Source organism: Drosophila navojoa, chromosome 5, assembly GCF_054131105.1.
Source record: "Drosophila navojoa isolate 15081-1374.11 chromosome 5, UAZ_NAV_1.0, whole genome shotgun sequence".
Taxonomy (NCBI): Eukaryota; Metazoa; Arthropoda; class Insecta; order Diptera; family Drosophilidae; genus Drosophila; species Drosophila navojoa.
Genome location: NC_142893.1, coordinates 20319386 through 20337093, shown reverse-complemented (window position 1 = coordinate 20337093; position 17708 = coordinate 20319386). Strand labels below are relative to the sequence as shown.

The 17708-nt window shown below is 38.2% G+C and overlaps 3 protein-coding genes and 3 non-coding genes across 6 annotated transcripts; 3 read left to right on the top strand and 3 right to left on the bottom strand.

Moving 5' to 3' along the window:
• The first annotated feature begins 1122 nt into the window (after positions 1–1122).
• LOC108654913 (uncharacterized) lies at positions 1123–1841 on the top strand. The gene is made up of 3 exons (XM_018106516.3): positions 1123–1385; positions 1444–1617; positions 1669–1841. The coding sequence occupies exons 1-3, from the start codon at positions 1140–1142 to the stop codon at positions 1837–1839; spliced, it is 591 nt and encodes a 196-aa protein (XP_017962005.1). The 5' UTR covers positions 1123–1139; the 3' UTR covers positions 1840–1841.
• Positions 1842–3551: 1710 nt separating this feature from the next.
• On the bottom strand, positions 3552–3623 carry TRNAT-UGU (transfer RNA threonine (anticodon UGU)). Its single transcript has one exon. It is a non-coding gene; the product is annotated as a tRNA-Thr (tRNA).
• An 8118-nt stretch (positions 3624–11741) lies between these two features.
• TRNAT-UGU (transfer RNA threonine (anticodon UGU)) lies at positions 11742–11813 on the top strand. Its single transcript has one exon. It is a non-coding gene; the product is annotated as a tRNA-Thr (tRNA).
• Positions 11814–12423: 610 nt separating this feature from the next.
• Positions 12424–12495, bottom strand: TRNAT-UGU (transfer RNA threonine (anticodon UGU)). The gene has a single exon. It is a non-coding gene; the product is annotated as a tRNA-Thr (tRNA).
• A 275-nt stretch (positions 12496–12770) lies between these two features.
• Positions 12771–16118, top strand: Smyd4-3 (SET and MYND domain containing, class 4, member 3). The gene is made up of 5 exons (XM_018106913.3): positions 12771–13337; positions 13415–13610; positions 13668–14033; positions 14812–15054; positions 15116–16118. The coding sequence occupies exons 1-5, from the start codon at positions 13013–13015 to the stop codon at positions 15984–15986; spliced, it is 2001 nt and encodes a 666-aa protein (XP_017962402.1). The 5' UTR covers positions 12771–13012; the 3' UTR covers positions 15987–16118.
• On the bottom strand, positions 16039–16968 carry LOC108655182 (uncharacterized). Its single transcript, XM_018106914.3, has 2 exons — positions 16409–16968; positions 16039–16334 (listed from the first exon to the last, which is right to left on the bottom strand). The coding sequence occupies exons 1-2, from the start codon at positions 16875–16877 to the stop codon at positions 16201–16203; spliced, it is 603 nt and encodes a 200-aa protein (XP_017962403.1). The 5' UTR covers positions 16878–16968; the 3' UTR covers positions 16039–16200.
• Positions 16969–17708: the final 740 nt, after the last annotated feature.

Here is a 17708-nt window from a genome sequence, read left to right as displayed (position 1 = left end):
ATTGCTATTGAAAATCGTAATTTTGTTTACTTTTCACTCTCCGTTTTTTTTCGGGTACTTTAACAGGACCGTCTCTCCTACTGACTGACTGTCTGTCAGTTTGGCAGAACTAATTTATGCTCAGTGGCCATGTGATGCCTGACCGTACTTTTGGGCTCTCGCTCTCGCTCTCGACCCTTGCTCTAAACCAATTATACAAATTTATGCGCGTGATACTTTAGCTATGAAGTAGCGCTCTGGGTAGAGTTGTTACCCATAGTACGTCAGGTGCTTTTCATTCCCATTCCAATTCTTATTCCCGGTTGCCATGTGCATGTCCATGAAATATAAAACATTCTATGAACGCACTACCATAAATTGTGTCACTAATGCAATTTCGCAATTAAAGTGCAACAAGAAAGTAAAGACAGATAATCGTCTCATTATGTCTGTCTAGGGTTGTCGGCATATATCAAATATATCGATATTTTTGCAAATGATATTTATATCGGGTTATGTTTTGGCCAAATATCGAATTTTTTTTTGCGATTAAAATTAAACAAGCAAGAAGGCTCTAGTCGAGACTGCTCGACTACGAAATCCCCTAAGCCCTTCGAGGTGATACTGATATTCCAATAATTATTACACGCACACAGTGACGACTAATTAACTGTTAAGATCTAGCTGATACTTTATCTGAGATCTCTATAACGCTAAGATATAATGGGTCTGATCTTCTGTTAAGATCATATCAAGATCCCTTATCTAGGAGCGTGAAAAATTTGATCGCATTAAATCCTGATTTGTAAAAGTCAGTATAAGTGTTAGATATTCGATGGAATTAAATACAGTTACGAGATCAATCTTTTGAATCTGTTATGAAAGAAATGGAAAACATTGCAACGATATGAAACAATTTCTTCGTGCGATTTTGCCATTAGCATCGCATGATAAATCACTTGACATTACAACGGAAATGTGAGCTTTAGCTAGATTTGCTAGATATAAATAGTATGTTTAATGTCTGGTAACAGATCGATCTCTGCGATCTGACAAAATGTGATTCGAACGTCGTATGCAATTAAATTTGAGCTATAAAAGTGCCAAACTCTACTGCATAAATACCATTGCGAAGCTGAAAGCAAACGAAGTGGATCAAAATGAAGTTTCTCCACCTATTGTGTATTGTGATTTTATTGGCAATTTGTTCGAGTGCTCTAAAGTATGTGTTCGTTCCTGAAAACGAGGACTTTTTCGAAGAGTGTCCAAATGAAAAAAGTAATGTCCTCAGTGTGAACGAAGCCGCCGATATGTCACAGATGACATTTACGATACAAGATGAAGTCATATTAGTTTCGGGAAATGTTACCTTCACCTGGATGATTGAAGTTGGGGATCGCATTCAAGTACTTTTTGCTCTTATGTACGGGTGAAAACCATTATTGATATTTTCATTATGCTTAGGCCTCTTTTTCAGCACTTAAATATGATCGTGGAACGTGGCAGCAAACACCATACAGCATGAGAATCCGCGACTTTGTACCAGCTCTGTTCGACAAAAATCTTGACTTTTACAAGTATTGGACAAGTCATATAATCAATAAGGACGAAATCAGAGACACAATGTTTTACCCAGGAGTAGGTAACCTACGACTTTGCCTTTCCCCAATTAATTGTAATTTCAAATAGACTATATTGATCCACGAGCCTTTGGACATAAATGTGACAGTGGAATCCAATGGAATGCCCATAAGCGGCCGCTACAAGTTCACTACCATCATAAAGGCCTTTGACTCTAACAATGTGCAGCGTGATACATACATCTGCTTCATAGTAATAGGCGACGTTAACAGGTTGTAGATAAGCAGTAATGTTGTCGAATATATGTGAAAATATCAATATATCGATGTTTTTGCTTAAAAATTATATTTATATCGGAATATTTTTGGCGATTTTTTGATATCTATATCTTCTTTATGGGGTCTGCCACGGCTCCTTCTGTCTGTTATATACATTTTAACAAACCAGTATACCCTGATTTTCCATTTTTAATGGGCTTAAGGAACGAAATATTCGGACTTTAAAAATCGTACAGACAAAAGTAATTTGTGCCTTAAATAAATAGAAACAAGTGATAACACATCAAAACTCATTAAAATTATATGACGTATAGACCTCGTTAATCTTTGAGTACCGAATACTTAATTCAAGCGGTCATTATTTTAATAAAAAATACTTATTCTTAGTATTTTTGTTTTTTGGGATGGAATATAAATTTATTGTGGAAAAAATAAAAAAAAAGTCCAAAAATATTGATATGTAGATTTCTTAAAGTTGCATATCAAATTGATATTTGATATTATTTTCAAAACTTAACATCATCGTTTCGATATTTGAAAGATATTCGACAACCCTAAATCTGTCATACTTTTCTGCTGCACACGATAGAAACTTTACCTGGTCTACTAGGTAAAGAGATCTTATTTGAAGATAAGTTTAATTAGGGTTTGCTAAGAGGAGTAGAAGAGAACATGTTGCTAAAAGTTATAAAATTCTTTTTAAAAACTCAACTGTTTAGAATAATGCTATTAATTCTTCTCCCAATATATAACATTCTCAAATCCAAACATCCAAATATTGGATGATAGTAAAAAGTTGTTATTGATATACTGAGCAAGCGTTGATATTGTAAACTGTTTACTCATCATATCATCATATCGAATGCTATTTGTGCATATTATTTACTACCTGTAACTCAATATGCCCACATATAACTCGGTATGCCATAAATATTCTAGATATGATTGTGTCAAAACTTCTGTTAATCCATTTTGTTATTGATAGATAAATTATTTGATATATAATATTTGTAGGGCTCTTTCAGATATTAAATAAATAGTTACCTCAATCTTTTACAAATTTACAGATATTAAGGTTAACAGCAAGCGCGCTATATAACTGTTTTACAATCAGTTAGGGCTAGACTTGAGTTTTGTTAATTTTTTTTAAGTGTTTTATTATGCAACAGGGTTTTTTTTTTCTTTGGAATATAAAATAGTTTTGCACACACCTTCTCATCGTTTTATATAAATGAATAATGATTGATTGTTGCCTTGATAAGAGTGCGTAATGAAGTGCCTAGATTTGTGGGCAGTGTCCGAGAGAAAACGTTATGAATTGATTGAGTATTTTTGTGTATTTTTGATCAATTCTTCAGCATGGCTAGTTAGGCAACTTTTTATGAGCTGACCATATTATACTAGTTAGTTAGACGTCTATCAAAAGATAGATAAATATACGAGTATATAGTTATGTAGTATATAGTATATATTAGATTTCTGCTGTCAATTTATTATATACAAGTTAGGTAGCATAATTATTTATTATTGTTATTTTAATATTATAAATATTTCTAACAATTAGAATTTGACTAATTCATACTACTGGGTCGTTGGAACTCCTTCAAAGTTACATAAAGCTCTGCCAGTTTGAAGCCATTTTTAATGGTTAGCAAAAAAGGCTAAAAACAAAAGTTTCTGGAGGTAGTAGGAGTACACCGCTCCCCTCTGGATTGCCTCCTGTGAGGATTGAACTCACGACCCCTGGTTTACAAGACCAGTGCTCTGCCACTGAGCTAAAGAGGCGTCTGCTGCAGAGGCGCTTAAGTAGAGAACTTGTGCCTCGAGTCGTGTTGTCGCCATATCTTGTATCTTGTATCTTTGCAGCTTGTATCTGGCGCGAACACATGTTGACACAGTTGTCGCCTGCTGCTGATAACTGTGTTTCAGCTTGCAATATATATATACACTATATACATACATACATAGTCGTAGCAAGGTCAGACAAAAGACCGGATATTAATTTTTCAAAAATTACACACACACACACCGTTTCAAGCAATTATTATCTTAATAATCATCATCATCTTCAAGGCGCATCTGAGTCAAAGTGGGAATTGAAGTTGTGCCTCGGGCTGCGCTTCAGTGGCCCATGACAATTAGGGCCATAGAAATTCGGCGTTTGGCAGGCTCTGCTCACCTGTTGGCAAGTGAAACCCGTAATGGAACTCGAGATGCCGACGAAGTTGGATGTGCAGATGGAGTTACATCCATTAGGCTTCGAAATGAAAACGACATGCCCAATGAACAAATATTTTCACATCATCATTTTGATTACCGCAGTTTATTGTTGTAGTAGCTCGTCTTCTTCTTCTTCATTTTACGCGCGTGTGTGTGTTCGATTTCAGTTTCGAGGCAGCAGTGCGTGCAAAATGGATCAACGATCTCTGCGCGCTTCACTGACCCATCTTTGTTGCCGACCAAATGCTGCGCCCCTGCGTCCCCCGGGCCAAATCCCATTGGCAAACGATTTCATTTGAAGCCTTCGACATATGATGCACACATTGTGGCCATCGAGAAGTGCACAAGGCGCTGCCCAAAGAAAAAAGGTAATTGCAATTAGGTGAGACAAACAACTGGCGCGTGCTGAGCGCGCACAGCCAGAGACCTTAAAACAATATATGTATATGTATACAGAGAGACATTTATATATGTATACACATGTACATATATGTATATGTATAGAACAGCTGTTTTACACATTCGAGGCGTTAACATCACACACTTTATCAAACCCATTCGAGTCAACGAGGATCTACAAGGGAGTTCAGTGTAGGCAGCTCATGTCGGACATATGGCAGAGCAGAGTTTTTCCTTTGAAGAATTTCAAATGATTTGGATTAGAAACGTAGGAATATATATACAAATACTATAAATAATAAATAAACACAAATAATGATTATAATAATGTATATTTAAATATAAGTATAATATATAAGCTGGCATAGAAATGTAAGTCCAGCAATAAAATATAAGTATAAGATTTCATGAAACTTTAGAAACTTATCATGCTCTTGATCTTATTAAGAAGAGTTCGACTAGTAGTTACCATTTAGAAAACAGATATAAATAGCTGCATCACATATATAGTAAAGCTTTCTTCCATTCACATATAACATACAAATATATAATGTACATATATTTAATATTCATTCATGTAAATATTCGATATAGGCAAATCAAATACAAGCGTCTTCATACAGTTTCAATGTGATCAGTTTAGTGGATCTTAGATGGAGAGAGTATGAGTGGAGAGTGCCGACTTATACACAAGTGGAGAGAGTATGAGTGCAGACAGCAAAAGTGGGGACTGCATAAGAGGAGAGTGCAGTAAAATGCTCGCTCTTATCAATTCATAACGGATTCGTATGCCCTAACGAAAATGATGTAATCACTATTCCTAGAGCTTTGTGCTCTGAGAATTTATATAAATATGATGAAGACTGCCAATTAACATAGCAATGTATATGTATATAATATTTCGAGTATACTCTATATATTTATAAATATAGGCTCATATTAAATTTGTTACATACAGATAGGTTAGATGAACAAATAGATATTAAGATAATTAGATCAATGCTGCTGTTGATGCTGATCAATAATAATTAATGTACAGACTTTATATGATGATATGTTGATATTAGAAAAAGGTTTAGGCAGTTCTTTATTATCTAAAGAGCTAGATTTATATCGTCGTCCTAATCAAGTGTCTAATACTTCATCTCCTTATATAGAGAAACGCGATCAGAGGATACATATGGGCTCTTCATAATCCACTTACTCATCTGGCAGCCCTATGCCTGTTGACAGAGACGTCAGACCGTTTAGTGGAGTCCTGGAATCAATCCATGCAAATTTTTACCATGCCATTCGAGCCTACATATTGTTGAAGTTCACATTCAGCTTCCTCATTCAATAGCTTTACACAATACCAAATACAGATTAACATTTTTTACATACCTTACAAAGTGCGAGCATAAATAATACAGCTCATATTCGAAAAATGTAGCCTTCATATATGACTAAGTTGAAAAAATGTAGCCCAAATATTGGTTATCAAACACATCTGTTATTAAGTACTTCTGTGAAGTTTCAATTTTGTTTCGCTCAAATCGCATTAAAGCAAAACCGCAAAACGATTTCAGGGCACTGATGGAGTGCATTAATTCATAGCAAATCCCATTCGAATTTTATTAGCTGCATTTAGCAGCTTAATTTTTTTCTTCCGTTTTTCCGATCTTTTTTTTATTGATCGACCCCGAAATAGGTGAACAATGCGGGATTTGGGTGAGAAATTGCCTGATTTAGTGTAAAATTGGCAGCTAACGAAATGAGCTCCGAAATGCTGCTGATAGCCCGAGAGCCGGAAAAGCAGATAGTCCGATAGGCGGAGAGCGCATATTTCAACAACTGCATAAAAAAAGGACGAGAGAGATGTGAGGCTGCGAAGCTGCAATTCGTCACAGGCTGTCAGAGGAACGGGAACTCATCAATCTCCCGGCTCAGGTTGTAACTGTATTAGAGAGGGGCTCGACGGGCTGACGTAACGATTTACATGCTCATTGTGCTGCAGGCTTATGTGTCCGGCGTGCTGTGCTACAACATGTCCTGCATGCTGCATCCCATTCTGCGCACGCGTCACGCGCAGCAGCAGCGGCAGCGGCAGCAATTCGCTTGCAGCTGTCGCCGTTGACGCCGACGCCGACGCCACTCGACACAGAATTGTAAGCCAATGTTGTTGTAGTTGTAGTTGTTGTTGTTATTGTTGTTGCTGCCTTTCAACCCCCTTCACTGAGTGCAGCGCACATTTGGCATTAGCTTTTGTTTTCCACTTGAATCGCTGCACAGTCGAGAGCGCATTTTCCATTGTTGCTTTTCCGTAAACATTCCGATTTTTTACTTGAGTTTTCACTCAGTTCGTTTTTATTTATTTTTTTAATTTTTATCGAGGCTCTTCATTAATTTGAAAGCCAAAGAGTTTCATTAATGAAAACTCAATTATGCCCTTTGTTGGTTTTCTTCTTTTTTTTTTTGTTACTTCGCCGCTCCCGCTGACACTCAGAATTCCCTATTTTCAGTCACTTTGCTCTGTTATCCCGTAGCGCAGCTTTTATTTTTATTTAAAAAAAATAATTTTCAATCCAAACTGGGAAAAAACATGTGGCGCTTCGAAGGGAACTCTAATGCCTGGAGGTATACTTAATTGCATGATTAGAAAAAACACACAAGAAACATCTGAAAATGTAGCGAAAGTTAAATTTTGTGTATTGAATCATGGAGTTGATGATTTTATTTTCAGTTAAGGATCACTCAAAGAACTTGTTAGGAATGTGACTGAGTAAGACAATTGAATGATGTAACCGTTGACTCTGTTGATGTTTTTATTCCATTTAGACGACGATTACAATAAGAGAGATTAACGAAGAAAGAACATTTATAGATAATGGGTAAATTGGAGTTAGTTATTTTATAATGCTAAGAGTTTTCGTAGTGAAGAGGGTGTGTGTGTTGTGTTCGTATCTACTATACAATCTTAGCTCTTTATCTATATAAATCCTTAATAAGTTTTTCTAAAAATGTTCTGTCTATCTGGTATAGTGTTTCTTGTTTCTAAGGCTAGGCTTTTGAATTTTGGCAAATATATTTAATTTATTAAAAAGCTATTTAACAGCTATTTAACAGATAATCAGCAGATATAGAATCGTAAAATGAGCGCAATGAAATAAGAACTGCTAATCTGTAGTGGCTCTAGCTATTCAGTAGTTAAGTAGCGCTCTAGCAGAGCCATAAAATGAGAGCTTTCAGGCACATAAGAACTGTTTACTCGAATATAATCAACTGTAGAGCATACACTTACCTAATATACTAAGAATCATACAAATATCCAGCTCTATGCCACCCATACATATTTACTGAGGAATTCATACAAATTTTCATTAAAATTTTTAACATTTCTTTATATAAAAGCCATATAATTGTGTTTTTCTATCGATTGTTTTTGGCTCCAAAATGAGCTGTTTACAAGATATTTATATACGCTACTTGCCAATGATTGTTTTGACCTAAATGCATCCATTTTAGGCTTACAATGGGTATATAATAACGTTATATATGTTAATAAACCATGATAAGTCGATAGAAAATGAATGGGAATGCTGTTGTAAAATATATAGATAGCATGGATCAAGGTTATTATCTGGTATAAACCATTACAAGTTATCGGTAGTGCTACGAAAATATCTACTTTTACTCTTTAAGTAAAGGTATACACAGATCTAGAGAGTTGACTGTTTCACGGCTCTACGGCTTTTTTCAGATTGTCAGTAGGTCATGATCTATCTATTCTCTTGATTTCGTCAAGCGACCCAAAACAGACTTTTTATAGCTATTTGGGTTTTAATAATAACAAAGGCTCAACAAATTAATCAGATTGTTTGATCTTTAGGTTGATTGTATGAATAGTCATTGGAACCATGAATTAAACATTTGATTGAGCTAGAACTGTTCATAAAAATTGTATAGAAAGCCATTTATAGACAATGGACTAATCAGATCAGTCGTCATATATAACATATATGGAATAATGTTATTCTGCTATAATATATGACTATAATGACTATAATGATTATTAAGAACATACTTTAAACTGTTCTAGGAATATGTATTTGGTATTTCTGTTATATACAGAAAAACCATGATATAGAATAAGGAATTTAAGATAATTGAGTATAATCATAATATATCTAGCTCTCAAGCTAATAAATCATAGGCAACAGCAGTTAGCTTAGCTTAAGCGGATCGAACTCGAATTCGAAATCGGCTTCAGGGCTGAGCTATTAATGTGGACTTCTCAGCTTAAGTCTATTGAGATGCAATTGAGTTGTTTTCGATTGTGTGTTGCGATGTCTATTCAATGTCAGCAAAGTGATTCGAATTGGATTTGAATAATGCGAACATGTCTGTGTGTCAACAGAGATTTCAACTTGAACTCAAATTTATTTAAATGATCGTTTTAAATTAATTAAGAAGCGCAATTAAATTTGCATCGCCCGAGGGGAGGGGCAACGAAACTCGTTTGTCGGCTTCACAAATACACTTTACATATATGTACAAGAGCCATAAAACATGCTAAAAGTGTTTCTGTTTTCTTGGCTTCGGGCTAAGCCACACACAATGGCTGGCCCCAAATGGTTATAAATTATTTATGACGGCTTAAATGTCAAGAGCTCAACCATAGCTCAACACCCACAATGAGTGACATTTTACGTATGAGATTTCGACTGGATTGGCTAAAAACGTTTTAATTATGTTGCAATACGATTTAACAATTTAGTTGAGGCCTTTAATTGCTTTGTCTGCCGTCCATTTGTTTGCGCTGCTTGTCTCTGGGCGGAGTCCATACACATCGAAGCCACAATAGAGTGCACTGAACACAGGAAGTCCGTTGCACAACAACAATAACAACCAAGAGACAAATAGGAATGCAGCTGACTTTGTGGAGCGTGTGTGACCAGCAAATACCCTAAGGGTATAAGCCAGGTAACCAGAACTTTCCATATAAATTACGTTCTTAAGGGAATTAAGAAATTAGCTATGATTATTAAGAAATACAATATTCATAATATCTAGCTTTTAAAAACTTCGCCTTATAATAAAAAAATCAAGTCTGCCTATCAGTATTTTATGGCATATGAAAGAAAAATATTAAAATTTCATTAGCTTGGCTATTTAAGAATAATCATTTTGAATTTCAAGTCGCTAGCTTTTGTAGTTCTTGAGATCTACAGCTACTTAACTCGCAAACATAGTCAATATACCCTATTTGTCACACTCGCTAGGTATAAATAGTGCAGTTTTGCAGTTGCAACGGTACTTTCATGAAATTTTTGCACAATCAAGAATCGAAAACGTAGTAAAAACTGTAATTAACTGACGGCACTCGAGTGCATTTAGTTAGGGTCCAGAAGTATTTAGAGAGTGGGTAGTTGGGTCATTTATTCCACATGAATTTGCATATACACATCTGTATAATAATCATCAGTGAGGGAAAGACATCGCAGCTCACATACGATACACAATCGGGCACAATGCACTACAATTAGGGGTAGCTGAGGAGGGAGGGGAACTGGGAATGACGACTGCTGCTGCTGTTGAGAGTGATAAATATTTTGCGCATGAATGACAGGCCATAAAGAGCGGGAACTCGATTGATAATGGAGCGTGGTTCAATCAGACATGTAACAGTGATTAACGGGACGCATCCTTTGAGTGGCCAACTGACTGTACTGTACAACAACAACAGCAACACGACAACGACAACGACAACGACAACTGCAATAGTAACTGCAAGTGACAGCTGTCGGATTTGGTGTAAGCATCGTTTATTTGCGACTTACATAGAATTGTAGTGCTTCATCAGGCCCCTTTTGATTGATGATGACTCGAGCAAGGGCTTCTGACATGCTGTCCAGTTGCCCATTCGCCTGACAACAGCCACCCTTGCGATCGTTTTCCAGCACTGACAATCGCTGTAAAGGGTTACAATGCGAAAGTCAATGCTGCGATTCAACAGCTTATGAAATTACCATACAGCCATCATCCATGGCCATTCGCTCAGTCGCCCTTAGGCTGCGTCCGCTCCTTTGAGGCAAGTTCACGGTTTCGATATCGCGTTCCCATTGTGCATAATGCATTTTCACAGCGGTCTACCACCCCGAAAGGAAGAAAAAAAAGCGAAAGTGGGCGTTGTAATGTTGACACTGTAATTTACGCATTTCTCCTTTTATGCGACACGCCAAATTTGCATAACGCATCCAGCTTCAATAGCGAAAGGGCTGTCGCATCGTAACTCGATATGCGAGCAGACTGCATATTATGCTTGCAACTACAATAGCTCCGAAATTAAATGCTACTCATATGCCTTTATGGGCATAAAGTACAGTTGTGGAGGTAGTTACCTGAATGTACATAGCTGAAGAAAGAATTGTTAATTTTCATTTTTCATTGGAAAAATATGTAAATAATTTTAGAGAACCAGCAAATTTATTAATCGAGAAATTTGATTATATAAAGTTGTTTATTTTATTATTTTTATTTTTAATATTAATTTTATAATTTTGTGTTTTTAAAATATCCTAATATTCAAAATATATCTCTTTATATTATATCGAATTTATGTCAATTAATGTGCTCTCTAAAAATGTAATTAAAAGGCAAAACTAAGTGAGTTTCCTAATAACTCCGTGCCACTTTATTTTAATATAAATAAAACTACAACAATATTCCAGATTAATTAAAACAAAAATTCTTTAAATATCGTTGTATCTTTCATAGAAATATCAACATGTTCACAATCAAGTCGAAGTTTGTAGAACTGCTCAAACATCAGTTAGGTTTTCCCACGTCACAGTTACAGATAAAATAGAATAGGCCCTGTTAAAGTCGCGTTCCTCTTTACAAGTTACCATAACAAATTGCTGCTTGAAAGTACACACTTGCACATTGCAGACATTTGGAACATTTCTGGGACCAACTTGTCTTAATTAGTCGAACAAACAAATGCAGACAGCAGAAGTAGCAGCTCACCGGCTCGACAGCAAAACAGCACAACAGCTGGTGGTTGTGGTGGCTCCATTTCCAAGGCAATTGGCTGATGCTAGATAACACTTGGCTCGGCATTAATCGCATATAGCATTAACACGTCTTTAAATTGGCTAATGCCCTAATGGGACTGCGCAGGCAGATAGGCAAGCACACTGCCAACTGTTCAAACAGCCCCCGAACAACAAAATACACGAGCAACAACAAGCACTGTAGCTGGCTCAGATATTATTATAGGTTTTAGCGAGGCGCGTTGCTCATGCCTCTTTAGCTCAGTGGCAGAGCACTGGTCTTGTAAACCAGGGGTCGTGAGTTCAATCCTCACAGGAGGCAACTCCGAAACTGATTTTTTTTATTTAATTTTAATTGATTAATAATGTTAATATATAAATTATTTTGATTGTTAAAATATTTAAATAATTAGTTTTAAAATATAATTTATATTAAAAATTTATTTTAAAAACTAATTTACAGTGACAAATTAAGTAAAATTTAATTGAAAAATGCGTTATATACATATGTATATTTTATTATTTTATTAATTGGAAATGAGCGATTTACTTGTATGTTTCTAGTTCTTTCTAATGATCTATATAGTCACTTACAATCGTGCAATAGTCAACTTTTATGTTTATTAAAATATATAATCAATAATTTATTTATTATATCATATTAATATAATTAAATTGAATATAATTAAACATTTTACATAATATAATATTTAAAATCATATTCATTTTAAATTATTAGTTATTTGAATCATTCAAATTATTCTCATTAGTATGCGAATTGCAACCAAAAAAAAGCAATATATAAAAGCAATATGAATATATTGATAAAAAATTGCGTCATTTTAATAGAATTCGAAATTTTTTAGCTTGTTTAATTTTTAATAAAAAAATAAAAAAATAATAAACATTTATCGGAGCTTTTATAAAAAGACTGCCTCCTGTGAGGATTGAACTCACGACCCCTGGTTTACAAGACCAGTGCTCTGCCACTGAGCTAAAGAGGCGAATGGGGCATGTGCGTCAGACAACTCACATCATATAAAGAGAGTGCTCACCGCCATAATTAACTTTTATTCGACACCTAAATTTACGGTGTTCTTTTAATAAACTTAACTGTGTTTTCGTGTATGAACAATTGTGCTGATAGTCGAAGCTGAAATTCCACTGCCGAATGCTTTTTATGTATTCAGTCATCGCGCGGCGTTGCCGGCTGTGTAAAAGTCGAAAGAGAAGAGTATCAGAAAGTATTTCGAAAATTTGTTTGTAAACAAATTTTAAGTTATACGCTCTCTCGCACATCTCGCAATAGATCTCTTTCTCAGCTGCTCTGAATAGCTCTGAAATGCTTCTTCGATCTAAAAATAAAAGGCCCGCGACTGATTGTCTGGATACCACCACACGTTGTAGGCTATTCAGTTCGAGTGCAGTATTCAGCGGCGACAGAAGCAGTCCCAAAATTTTCACTACTTGCATAATTTGAGATTTGATAGCTGATTTTCAATTAAATATTGTGTTAACGCCATGAAAATGCCACTTAGTCAGAAGAAGGGCTTCTTTGCCGAATACTACCTGAAGCTGCGGGAAGCGGGCGGCGCTAGCTGCGAGGCGGACATAGCCAAGTTATCCGCATGCGGCACAGATGACGAGCGCGTGGCCTATGTGGACCAGCTGCCCTGGGTGCGTGCCGGTGATGCGGACTTGCAAGTGCAGCGGGAATTCAATGGAAAGAATGCAACTGTTGCAGCAGAGCTGAAGGAGCGAGCCACGACGGCCTTCAAGCAGAAGAAATGGCTGGAGGCGATGTTGCTCTACAGCAGATGCTATGTGACATTACCACATGACAAGCGTGAGTGGAAGTCTTATACCATAAAGTGAACTCTTATACTATGTATATAAATAACCTTATGCTTGTACATATTCTAGTGGAGGAGCGTTCCATTGCACTCGCCAACCGCTCGGCCACTTTGTATCACTTGCAGAAGCACAGCGAGTGCTTGGTGGACATCAGACGCGCCTTGGAGCTGGAGTATCCCAAGGAGCTCGTCTACAAGTTGTACGAGCGCCAGGCGCGCTGTTATATGGCCCTGAAGGACTATCCACGCACGATCAACGCCTTCAAGTAGGTAAAATTGGGGATTTGAAAAGATCTTGAGTAATATTTCAAGTGATTACCTAGAAAATGCATCACGGCCACGGATGACTCCACGCTGCCCGCTGACAGGCGCTCCAAGCTGCACCTGGATGCCATGACCATGATCAAGATGCTGGAGAACGATCCGCGCACGGCTAAGCAAGCCGCCAAGCAGCAGAAACTAAAGGAATCAAAATCCTCGTCTCCAACCCTGGAGCAAGCTCAAACGCTGCCCTACGAAAAGGAGTTCGTTAGCGATCTGGTTCGCATCGATCAGAACCCGCAGGAGGGCAGATTCGCACGTGCAGCTTCCGATGTGCAGGTGGGCCAAGAGCTGCTAGTCGAGCATCCCTACGTAGCTGTGCTGCTCGAGAAATATGCTCAGACACACTGCGAATTTTGCTTTATGCGGTAAGTGAGAGATCAGCTAGATATTGATGGGAAGGCTAGGAGTGGGAGTTGATCAATGTTTACTGTAAATCCATATTCATAGGGAATTTAGGGAAAGGTCAAAGCAAATCTAGTGAAATATAATATTGATTATATTAAAATGAGAAAACTACCGAAAAGAGAAATTATAGTGTAGGAGCTTAGCAGCATATCTTTAATGCATATAAAATAATATAAATAATGGGAAATAAATTCTTCGTTAATATAGAAATAATTTAGTATTAGCAGCTTGGACTACTACAAATGACTAGTTAATATAATTAGTGGGTAATCTGATATACATCAATATTTAGACCCTGAGAGATGTACAACAACAATATGACTTACTCATTTTCGCCTTCTGCGAATCTTATTGTTCGCTAATTATATTAGTCAAGTTAGTCATCATCATAGTAAGCTAATTATATAGGGCAGTGACTCGAATTCGAAGCTAAATAAATCTAAATAAGATTGTGGATTTATGATTTTTGCCTTAAATACATACTTTTAACTAAATTAATAATTATATATTCTATAATATATAAGTGAATAACATTTAACTAATTCTAATCAGAAATACTTTAACTCTTTTCAAGAGATATTTTGTATTTAAATTAATTTTTTTGTTTCGTGATATTTCTTATCTCTTGATTGTATTCATATATTCATATATTATTTACTACATTATTTAATTTACATGCATTTGTTTATTTATGTGTTATATTTCCAACTCTTACGTTTTTCATTTAAATATTTACAGCACTGTGGTGCCCGTGGCCTGTCCGGGTTGCTCGGACGTTATCTACTGCTCGGAGCAGTGCCAGCAGAAGGCCGCAGCCAAGTACCACAAGTTCGAGTGCGGACTTTTGCCTGTGATCTGGCGCTCCGGTGCCTCGATCAACAATCACATGGCGCTACGCATCATTGCCAGCAAGCCGCTGGACTATTTTATGCAGCTGAGGGCCAGTCTGGACGAGGAGCTCTCACTGGAGCAGCTCTTGAGGTCTGCCATTGGCCATTTGCTATTTGTTAGATGATTTCTGATTCCCCCTCTTTGTTTGCAGTCTGACCAAAGATGACTTTCGGCGCGTCGCCCACCTGGAGCGGCATCAGAAGGAGCGACCCCCGTCGAACTTCTTTCAATATGTGCTGATGGCGCGCTTTCTCACCAGATGCCTGCAGGCAGCGGGCTACTTTGGCAGCGAGCCGCAGTCAGAGCAGGTGAGCGCCATTGGCGGTCTGCTGCTGCGCTGCTTGCAGTTCATTCAGTTCAACACGCACGAGGTGGCCGAGCTGCACAAGTACGCGGCCGAGGGCAGGGAGAAGTCGATCTTCATTGGCGGCGCCATCTATCCGACGCTCGCGCTGTTCAATCACTCATGTGACCCCGGTGTGGTCAGGTACTTCCGCGGCAACACCATCCACATTAACACCGTGCGACCCGTGGAGGCGGGGCTGCCCATCAATGAAAACTACGGGCCCATCTACACGCAGGACAAGCGCGAGGATCGCCAGGCCAGGCTGAAGGAGCTGTACTGGTTCGAGTGCAACTGCGACGCCTGCCTGGAGAATTGGCCGCTGTTCGACGACCTGCCCAGGGACATCATTCGCTTCCGTTGCGAGGCGCCCAACAACTGCACGGCGGTCATTGAGGTGCCGCCCAGCTGCAACGACTTCATGATCAAGTGCGTCACCTGCGGCGAGCTGACGAACATACTGAAGGGCCTCAAGGTCATGCAGGACACGGAGATGATGACGCGCACGGCCAAACGGCTCTACGACACTGGCGACTATGCCAAGGCGCTCAACAAGTTTGTCGATCTGCTGCGCATCATGTACGAGGTGTTGGCGCCCCCGTTTCCCGACTTTTGCGAGTGCCAGCAGCACCTGAAGGATTGCTTCCTTAATCTGGGCAATGTCTACAACCTGAACTGATCAATATCAATGCTTGAAATGTTAAAGCCATATAAAACACTCAGTTATAAAATACTATTATCTAATGAATATTTATTTGTAATTGCTGAAAAATTGCCCTCAATTGTCTTAATTAAACATTTAATGCATTCATTTATACAGTTTCCCATTTCACACTCTCGATGACCCTCCTTCGCGTAGAAGTGTAGTAACTCATTAGCCATTTCCCATTATTTTATTTATAAATAGCCCAGCTGGAATAGCTTATACTGTTGCAGCGTCCCTCATGCAGTTTGCTGCACCCGGCATAGCCGCTGTAACTGTAATAACAGCAGCGATAACAGCTTGTTATGGGCTTCCAACTGGTCACTGTAAGATTGAAAAAAATTGAATATATATATAATATATAGAGTCCGACCTATAATAAGTTACGCTCTACTCACATCCACAGCTCCAGCGTACATATTTATTTTCGGCTTGCTCCTTCAGATAACAGCTCAGCCCACCTCCGCTCTCATTCGAGTCCCACACCCACGGTGGGAATTGTGGAACATATGTTGGGCGGCTGGGATAGTGTGGAACGTATGTGGGCGGCGTGTAGCTAGGATAAGTTTGTGTGGTAGTGTCTGGCACTGGCTCTGTGCTGGAAATTGTTGTTGCTTCTGTTGGTGCTTCAGTTGTTGTTGTTGGCATTGTAGGTTTATCAGTTGCTGTTGGGGCAGGCTCTGTAGCCGTAGTTGCTGTAGCAGTGGTTGTTGTCTCCGCTAGCTCGGTAACCGCTTCAACAGTGGTTGTGGGAAAATCTTCAGGAAATTCTACAGGAATATCTTGCGCCTGGACTTGGACTTGAACGTGCACTTGGATCAAAAGCCAGAGCAGGCATATTGTATTCAACTTGAATTGGAACGACATTATGGCAAGAATCAATAGTTCGTGTTGTCGCGTGCTGCTTGCGTTTCAGACTGATCGTCTGTCGAACTACCGAGACGAGCATCTAGTGCGCCCGCTGCGAAAACCGTATTAAATTTACTTAGGCGATTCGTGGAAAACGCATGAGTAATTTGTTTTCGGCTCGCTTAAATCGAAAAAAGGTAAATAAATAAAAACAATGCTGCGGCACATTTCTCGTAGTGTATGTCGCAGCAGCTAATAGCAGCCCACTGCCCGCTCAGCCAGTGGAGGGCAAGTCGGCTGAGTCTTATCAGTGGCGAAACCCGCAAACGAACACCGCTTAATTTAATCAACTGCGGGTGGATGAGCACGCGTGCGCGACTTACCTTGTAACATATTTATCGTCGCTTTTTTAATGGACTTCATTTTGGTATTCGTTGTTGTTGTTATAATTGTTGTTGTTGCTTTGTTTGCCAACAACACCCGCATATGGTGCAGTGCCTGATGACGCAAAAGAACTTTTGTACTCAGTCGCATTTTACATGAATGAACGGAGAGAAGTCATATGCAAATCTGAATTGTTATTGAACTTCAATTAGCACGTACACTCCCCGAGGGACACTCACATTGACTTGCATTGTGAATAAACAAAAAAATTTGTAGCTACAATTTGTTTATTTTGTCATTTACTCATGTGATATTAAGTCATTAAATCTAGTGCAGCTGGTTTTTTTTTATAAGGAGAAGGAACTCAGTCAAACCCCTGTAGCTGGGCATAATATCCAGTAGCTCACAAATCAGTTAAGGCACGGGTAAATTGCTAGAATTTTCGTAACATGTTAATATTCGCCA

Bases quoted from the DNA above. Each gene is read 5' to 3' on its own strand.
- LOC108654913 (XM_018106516.3), top strand. From the start codon at position 1,140: ATGAAGTTTCTCCACCTATTGTGTATTGTGATTTTATTGGCAATTTGT. The intron at 1,386-1,443 runs GTACTTTTTGCT...CATTATGCTTAG, and splicing joins AAGTTGGGGATCGCATTCAA to GCCTCTTTTTCAGCACTTAA. The intron at 1,618-1,668 runs GTAGGTAACCTA...AATTTCAAATAG, and splicing joins ACACAATGTTTTACCCAGGA to ACTATATTGATCCACGAGCC.
- Smyd4-3 (XM_018106913.3), top strand. From the start codon at position 13,013: ATGAAAATGCCACTTAGTCAGAAGAAGGGCTTCTTTGCCGAATACTAC. The intron at 13,338-13,414 runs GTGAGTGGAAGT...TACATATTCTAG, and splicing joins GACATTACCACATGACAAGC to TGGAGGAGCGTTCCATTGCA. The intron at 14,034-14,811 runs GTAAGTGAGAGA...AAATATTTACAG, and splicing joins TGCGAATTTTGCTTTATGCG to CACTGTGGTGCCCGTGGCCT.
- LOC108655182 (XM_018106914.3), bottom strand. From the start codon at position 16,877: ATGTCGTTCCAATTCAAGTTGAATACAATATGCCTGCTCTGGCTTTTG. The intron at 16,335-16,408 runs GTGAGTAGAGCG...TCAATCTTACAG, and splicing joins TGTACGCTGGAGCTGTGGAT to TGACCAGTTGGAAGCCCATA.